General features: G+C 48.2%; 1 protein-coding gene across 1 annotated transcript; it reads right to left on the bottom strand.

Moving 5' to 3' along the window:
• Positions 1–690: 690 nt before the first annotated feature.
• On the bottom strand, positions 691–5,341 carry LOC147034895 (52 kDa repressor of the inhibitor of the protein kinase-like). The gene is made up of 3 exons (XM_085858803.1): positions 5,259–5,341; positions 1,607–2,864; positions 691–1,503 (listed from the first exon to the last, which is right to left on the bottom strand). The coding sequence occupies exons 1-3, from the start codon at positions 5,339–5,341 to the stop codon at positions 691–693; spliced, it is 2,154 nt and encodes a 717-aa protein (XP_085714929.1).
• Between the last annotated feature and the right edge of the window lie 2,897 nt (positions 5,342–8,238).

Below are 8,238 nucleotides of genomic sequence, written 5' to 3'. Positions count from 1 at the left end.
TAGGGAGATGACTGATCTCATGCTTGGCATTTGGGACCTCTATCCATTGTTGGGAAAGCAAAAGAAGCATGTCCAGGGTAGAGTAACCTGGTCTAAATTCAAAATGATGGTCGGTAATCAAACCATTGGAGAAGAGGAAGGATTTGATGTCCGAATTTATGATTAATTCCATGACCTTATTCATGATTGGGAGCAAGATGATTGATCTGGAGTTGCAGGGATCAGTGTTTGCACAGTTTTATGCAGAACAGAAATGTTTGCAGATTTCCAAACAGATGGCAGATGACCTTGAGGAAATGAGAGGGTGACTAAAACAGAGAGAGTGTTATCAAGTGCAACAGCGCAGGTTTTTAGCACACGAGGGCTGTTGCTGTCTGGACCATGGGCGTCCGCAGGGAGGGGCAAGGGGGGAGGGCATTTGCCCCCCCCCTGGAAAATGAAAAATTTGAAAAAATTACATGGAAAATACAAAATGAATAAAATAACATAAACATTTCTCAACAGTTCATTCAGTTAGAGCAGGTTACTACTCTTGGAACAGGAATTGGAGCCGTCGGGGATCTCTTCCGAAATTGTCAATGACCCTGTTCATTCGCTCGGTCTTCTGGCTGTTCACTTTGTCGCGGTGGACACTTAGCATGCAGAGGCCGGACAGACGTTTATCACTCATCGATGATCTTCACCAGGTCTTCACCCTGCCAGTGTGCTGAAGGACCTTTCCACTGTACATGATGTTGCAGGCAGAGTCAGTGTGATGAGGATAGCCTTGCACACAGCAGGGAACAGAGTGGTCTGCTTCACCAGCTCGATCATACCCAGAGAGTTGTCATCCAGTGGCTTATGCTTCTGCACGTCATACCACGCTGGAGCCTCTTCTACAAGGTTGTCAATGCCATACATTTCCTTGACAGATGAAACGATGTGCTTGAATTCATCTCTTTCTGTTTGCTGAATTTCTCTCGGATGTAGTGCGAAAATGTGAAAATATGGCGTGTTACTTTCACCAAAGCGACTTTCCAGAGACTGGATCAAGGAATCCACGTATGGGACATAGATGGTGCGGCGATAGTACTCCTCAATGGAGCCTCCTACATTCGGCCGGTGGACCTGGCGTGCGCATCGCCGAGGCATAGTCAAGTCTATGCCAAGTTCTTCTGCCAAGGTTTTCACCTCAGGGATGACATCTTCAGAGAACACACGGTCTGCACCATCCTGGTGAGCTCGGAAAGCCTTCATCAACAGGTCGATGTGATCTCGGACTCCCATCATGTCCATGTCGACTGCCTGCAGCTGTTGGGTCACTGGCTCCAACATCGCTGAGTGCTTCGCAATGATCTTCAGACAGATGAGGAACACTGTGGTTCCTGCAGCACACCTCAGCTGATACGTCGTCTGACGCGTACTCTGTGACTCATGCTGGTTTGCTTCCAGTTGCTCCAGTTGTGCATAGATATCAAAAAGTTCTCTGAAAAGATGAGGATACTTTTGTACTTTGCGCTCCATCTGGTTTCACACAACAAAGGTATATTTGGAACCAGTCTCCTGCGCTTGAGACTGTCACGGAAGAATTTAATTAAGATTTCACAGTTCCAGTCATATTCCTCACATCTGCGACAGAATTCAGGTCATGAACCACCAAATTCAGTCGATGTGAAGAGCAGTGCACGAAAACAGCTTTGGGATAGGTGTTCCTGATACGGGCCTGTACACCATCGTCTTTTCCTGCCATGGTTGAGCATCCATCGTAGCCTTGGTTGTGGAACTTGTCGAGGTTAAGACCAAATTTTTTTGCTTGGTCGATGATAGTATCTGCAATTGTTGCAGCGTCCACCCTCTCCAGTGGAATGAATCCAAGGAATTCCTCACGTATGGTGGCTGAGTCATTCTGTTGTTCCTGCAGCGCAACAAATCGTACTCCAATGGACAGTTGCTCGGTGCCTGATATGTCAGCAGTTTCATCTGCAATGATAGAGAATCCATTTGATTCATTGGCAGCTTTCACAATATTGTCTCTTACTACTTCTTCAGAGAGAACTATCAGCTCGTTCTGTACACAAGCTGATGTGTATCTCGCATTTTTGCTTGCGCCCTCCATGTGATCCTTCAGGACCGTGTCCCCTGCTTCTATCCTGAATCGCAGTAGGTCACAGAGGTTCCCCGATGTACTCTTCTTCCCCCACAATGCAACGTCATGGCTGCAGCAGAACAGAATGCTGGATAGTATGGGGAACAGTTTCTCTCGGTTTTGAGTAACTGCTTTGTTGACTGCTCGGTCCATCTGGCTCACGATGGTCAACTCTGGCCTTTGCACGGTGCTGAGGAAATTGTTAGCATCTTGCAGTGCGCCTTTGTGCCAGGAGGAAAGCATGTGCTTCCTCGCGCACTCATTGAAGTCTTTGTATTTAACAAAAGGAGTCACGATGAACGCACCCATTAGACCTCGGTGCACTGGTTGAGGGAACAGCACACAGTATTTGCACAGAGCACCTCTCAGGTGACTTGAGTAGGCCAGCCATGGAGAATATTGGTTTATCCACGTGTGGCGGAAACAGCGGGAGCCCTGTGAATCATTCTGATAGCTGTAATCAGTTGGTGGGACGTATGTGTTCTGCAGGAGGTCATATCTTCGATTATTGGTCAATTGTTCTGTGGTTTTGATGTATGATCCAATGTCCAGATGATGAGGCAAGTCATTGGCCACTTTCGCAAGTGGTGTTTGGGGTGGCACCTGATTGGTTGCTGTGAGTAACTGCTCGTGATGTCCCCCTCTGCGCTGCTCTGCTGGTTCAACATGCGTCGCCGATGTACCCGGGGTGTCTTGATTGTTGTCAGAGTCATCAGACACGTTTTTTTTAAAGAACCTCCTGATATCCATTTCACATTCCTGAAAAATAAGAAAAATGAGGTTAACATAACAATACAAATTTAATACACTGGTCTTCCACAGACTCTATAACAATCAAATCAAAAGCATTTAGTTTGATTATTTTGTATATAATCCAACGTAGAAAATTAGCATGAGTTTTGTTACTGAAATAAAATAAATAGCCACAACACAGAAGGAATGAACGAAAAAAACACTATCTTCCACGCCAAATATCATGGCATTCGATCAATCGTGCGTCTTCTACCTGAAGAATTGTTAACATTTTGTTCTGTTATTTACAGTAATCTTAGCAAAAAGATGTCTTCACACTTCACACGGCGATCTCAGGATAACATTGCCCCCCCCCCTTTGCATTTTTTCCTGCGGACGCCCATGGTCTTGACCGGTTGCAGAATCTGAGTCGAGGCTTGACAGCAAGCTCTCCATCATATTGGGAGAAAAGGATACAGAGTCCAGGAACAGCTGGCTGTGAATGGGTAAGTTGGGTACAGAAATCGATGGGTTTGGGACACAAGAGTTAGAAACAAACACGGAGATAGATATTCAGCCTTTTCACGTGCAATGTCAGCTGTGCAGCCATTTGAGGTGAGGGAGGGGATGGAGGGGGAACATACATCTGAACCAAATGTAATCAGATGCCACCAGGATTTGGAGCAGAGAGACAAGTTTGAGAGTTCAGACTTGAAATGACAAAGATGTTGTTTCCTGACGCTCCTGAGGGTAGACACACACACTTGTTCTGAACTTTGTGGAAGGAGCTGAGATTGCCTTCATTAGGATTTGCCTTCCATGAGGTGAAGGCAAGTTGTTACAGGACAACAGCCTCACCACAAGCTTCAGTGTACCATGAGCAGGAGGAAGGATAGGACAACTGAAGACGAGATGGGATAAATCTGTGCATGAGAGAGAGCAAATTTCTTTGAAAAAATTCCCAGGATGTGTTGATGGCAGTGAGAGTAGAAATGGGAGACAAATCTAGAAGTTTGATGGCTGTTTGAAGACCCTGCCAGTCGGCCTGAGTTAAATGCCAGACTCGGCGGTGCTGAGGTGGTTCTCTAATAACAGCCAGAGAGATGACCACTTTAACAAGCATATTGTCAGATGAATTGATTGGAGCATAAGAAGAACAGCAGATATTTTCTGGGAAATTGGTCAAAATCAAATCCAGAAGAAATGGAGTACCATTGTCTGAGATTTGGGTTGGGAAGTTGACAGATTGTGTCAGTTCCAATGAGTCACATAAATCATTTGCTGAAGTATCGTGGCAGGTGAGAGAGGTACCCACACCCAGCCAACTGGCATGATGACAATTTTAGTCACCATATATGAGGAAGAGAGAGTTTGGATGAGTGGATAGAAGTTGGTCCATGTTTTCGGTGAGTGAGATGTAAAGGGAGTCATCACTGTTTGGCAGACGGTACAACAAACATATAAACAAGAGGTGTGAGTGAAGGGCAAGCCTTAGCCAGAGGTATTCCTGGGGGGGGGGGGTGGGGGGTGGAGAGAGGGCAGTGCATGGAGAGTTAGGAGTAGAGTTTTTGATAAAGAGAGCAACTCCGCAGCCAGGACGAGGCTCAGGTCTATCATACCAGAGGAAGGAGTAACCAGGATGAGAAACTACGTAGTCAGAGACATCTTGAAAGAGGAAAGTGTCTGGTTTGTCAGTGGCTACCTGTATGGAGAGATCATTCAGGTTAGACTGAAGGCCCTGGATGTTTGAAGTCCAAAATGTGAAGGATGAGGGAGGAGAGGAGGTTTTGGGTGCAAGGCAAGGGAGGAGAGGTGTAAGTAGTGAGAGTTGTCGACAGTGTGTAGGAGATTGCAGAAGAGCGAGGGGAGAGGGTCGGATGGGGAGGAGGATAAAGGGTTAGGTGGTGAAGGGATGAGTCGCAATGGGGAGTAATAAGAGAGGGGGCAAAGGGAAGTGGGAGATTGGAGGAGGTGGGTGAATGAGATGGAAAAGAGGGGGTGGGGTAGGAATGAACTCTGTGGATGTGAGTGGGGAGGAGCTTTGGGAAGGGGGAGTGAGGGGAGATTTGAAAAGGTGAGGCAAGGGGGAGAATTGAGGGAGAGGGGTGAGGGGGGGAAATTGAGGAATAAGGTTATGGGGGAGCTTTTGAGAAAGCTGAGGGAGAAGGTTGGAGGGGGTGGGGAAGTTTGCTTTGAAGAGAGAGGGGTGGTTGATTTGCGAGGGAGGGGTGAGAGGGAAGCTTTGAGGGAGAGGGGAAATGATGAGAGCAGGCATGGCCATGGGGGAGGATGGAGAAGGGAGGGGTGGGGAGAGGGGACAGATGAGACTGGGTGGAGGTATTGTGAAGATAGGAGCGGGTGGGGTTAGGTTGGATTGGTATGGGAGCATGTGTTGGAGCACCGTGTCACTGCGTCCACTTTCTGTTGGTACTCCAGGGGCTTCTGGCTGGCCAACTCCCAGGTGGATGCCTGGCCCATCCCCATCTTTTGGAGATGCTGATAAACCTGCTGCAACCACAAGGCACGTCGTCATTCCATTTGCCTTCTCCACTCACGATGCTCCCTTGCTGAGAGAATCTGGTGAGCAGGACTGGTGTCAGGAAATCGAGGTACATGTCCATCCAGCCGCAGTTGACACTCACGGACTATACAGGCAACAAATCTCATTTGAATCTCTCTCAGCAACCACTTGCTGGACACAATGTTTGACCAGCGATAGCCAAAGATTCTGCGAAGAGACCTGGGACCAAAGGAGTTCAGTCTTCATCTCAGATCCTTTGTCACAGATCCTTTGTCAGAGTCCAAATCTCACATCCGTAGAGCAAGACTGGAATATCCAACTCAACAACCAGAGAGCAAGGATACAGTCAATTGTTGACTTATTTGGTGTAAAGCCTGACTGCTCTGGGCACTGGTGCTCGATCAGATGGTGGTGAAACATATCAAGAATTATCCTTTCAAAGATCTTGCCTGGTACTGAGAGTAGCATCTCCCCTTGGTAGTTGTTGCAGTCCTGGAGTTCATCCACCCTTTCCAGAAAGGGACAATGAAGCCCCTTTTCAGGTCAGTTGGGATGATCCCTGTGCTCCACACACAGCAAAGAACTTCATGCATTGACACCAGTATAGCATTTCGAAGAGCCTTGAGAAATTCAACATGGATGTCACAGATACCAGCGGTTTCACCCCTATCTACTGGTTCACCCACATTCTGTGTTTCCATATACATTCTGTGTATGTATATACATATACATATACATATATATTGTTGCGGATTCGCGCCCGCCGGCGTGCGAACGGCCACGTAACTCGAATCGCGGCACGTCGCCCACCGGACGGACAATCCCGTCGTGACCCTCTCGGACTAACGCCGGGAACTAGTCACGGGTGGGCCTTTCGGCCTCACCACGATCGTGCCAATCGGCCCCCCCGCGTGGGATAGGGTTGCTCGCCAAATTCGACCTAACTAAGTACCCACACGGAGGGTAGACCGGGCGATCGCACCTCGCCGCAGGTCGACTTCGGACACGGGCCACTTTAAGCAACCCGTTCCATACTATCGGGATAACCGAGCGGTGTTATCGTCAACCTGGACGGTTCGATTAATTATCGGGCATTTTAGCCCACGACCAACCCTTTACGTGAAGTAAGATGGAGATTCAATTAGAGAAAAGACGAAGCGAAACGGGAGAAACAGTTCAACATGGAGCACATTTATTTCGCGATGGCACACGGAAAGCACACATATACAATTATACACCAAAAGCAAATGTAAAAGAAGAAGAAACACACAATAATGCACAAAAAGCAAATGTAAAAGCAAAACACAATGCAGAGCTAACCGACTACCGAGCACACGGCAACACTTATACAGTTTTACTTCACAGACGGCGCCGACAACACATATACTCAAAGCAAAAGAAAAGGACCACCCTCAAGGATGATGGGGGCAGACGGGCCTGGGGCCGAGACCGCGTCGGGCCTACCCGTCTGATGAGCCGCAAAATGGCGGTGGCGCCCCGACTCCGCGGGCCTCGCGGACAGTGTCTGGAATGGGGTGGGAACGGGGCCCCCTTCTCGCACTATCTCAGCGCGGGGGGAAACAGGAGGGGGTTGTTGATGCTCGGGGGGAAGGAGGATATCTCCCTGGCTCGGGTCCCGCGACGAGCGTCTCCACCACGACCTCGGTCGCGTTACCGGCCTCTCCTCTCCGCAGCTCCCCGACTCTGACACGAGCACCCCCTCGACTGCCGTCGCCGCCGCCACCTCTCCAACTCTCCACAGCTCCGTCCAACTGCCTTCTCCGACTCCTCTCTTGACTGGCTCTTCCCAACTCAACTCCGAACTCCACTTGACTCCCAACTCAACTCCAAACTCAACTCGACTCGACTCGACTCCACCAACTCCCAACTCAACTCGACTCACTCCAACTCAACTCTACTGCCGGCGAGCGAACGCGGCCCTTTATAGCCCCCGGGGCCTCGCTCCTTCACTTTCGACCCTTTACCTCTGGCTGGCTCCCCATTGGACAGAGGAAAAGTGGGCGTGAATGCTTTTTGATTCATGAATCTGCATATAGCGATATTACTCCGACGCACCTGGAGGCGGGGCAAAATCGTCCCATGCTCGCTGATAGGACGGAACAGAAGTGGGCGTGAGTCGTTTTTGATCCGATTTCTTCGGAAAGGCTGGTGTTTCTGCACCCGCTGCTCGGTGCGCGCCCTGCACGAGTCCAGTATCGGTGCCCACAAGCGGCGCGGGAATGACGGTGATGCGATGGTTGTGAGGGCGAGTTGTGATGGTAAAGGTCGTGGCTGTTGGCGTTGTTGTTGTTGTGAAGCGGCGTTGCGGCTGGTGGTTGTTGTGTGATGGCTGTTGAGACGTGGTTGGTGGTGGTAGTAATGGTAGTAATGGCAGCTGGTCCAAAATAAAGATAGTAAAAGAAAAACAGCTATCTAAAAGGGTCGCAGCCCGAATGAATGACATGTATTCCCTCTAAACAATGGGTTTGGGCCTAACTACACATATACTTACAGAGATATCTCACCTAAGGGACCTGAATGGTGGTTTGCGAATTTCGTCAACCTCAACAATATATATATATATATATATATATATATATATATATATATATATATATATATATATATATATATATATATATATATATATATATATATATATATATATATATATATATATATATATATATATATATATATATAGATACATTGTCACGGCGCTGGCGGTCAAGGTTAATCCCCCTCCAACCCAAATTGTGGTGACGGGCAGTTAACACCACCAGCCCAGATGGTCAAGTGGTCTTTCCTTATTCGGAGGTGGACACTTTGATCCTAGGAGATTATCACGCATGCTCAACGG

This window comes from Eptatretus burgeri, chromosome 1 (assembly GCF_056783735.1).
Source record: "Eptatretus burgeri isolate ZD-2024b chromosome 1, Ebu_testis_v1, whole genome shotgun sequence".
Classification (NCBI taxonomy): Eukaryota; Metazoa; Chordata; class Myxini; order Myxiniformes; family Myxinidae; genus Eptatretus; species Eptatretus burgeri.
This window is presented reverse-complemented; position numbering and strand designations above follow the sequence as displayed.

What these genes read in the sequence shown, in the direction of transcription:
- LOC147034895 (XM_085858803.1), bottom strand. Translation starts at nt 5,341, where the DNA reads ATGGGGATGGGCCAGGCATCCACCTGGGAGTTGGCCAGCCAGAAGCCC. An exon ending in AAAGTGGACGCAGTGACACG is followed by an intron (nt 2,865 to 5,258) that starts GTGCTCCAACAC and finishes AATGGATATCAG; the next exon opens with GAGGTTCTTTAAAAAAAACG. An exon ending in ACCTGAATTCTGTCGCAGAT is followed by an intron (nt 1,504 to 1,606) that starts GTGAGGAATATG and finishes GTGTGAAACCAG; the next exon opens with ATGGAGCGCAAAGTACAAAA.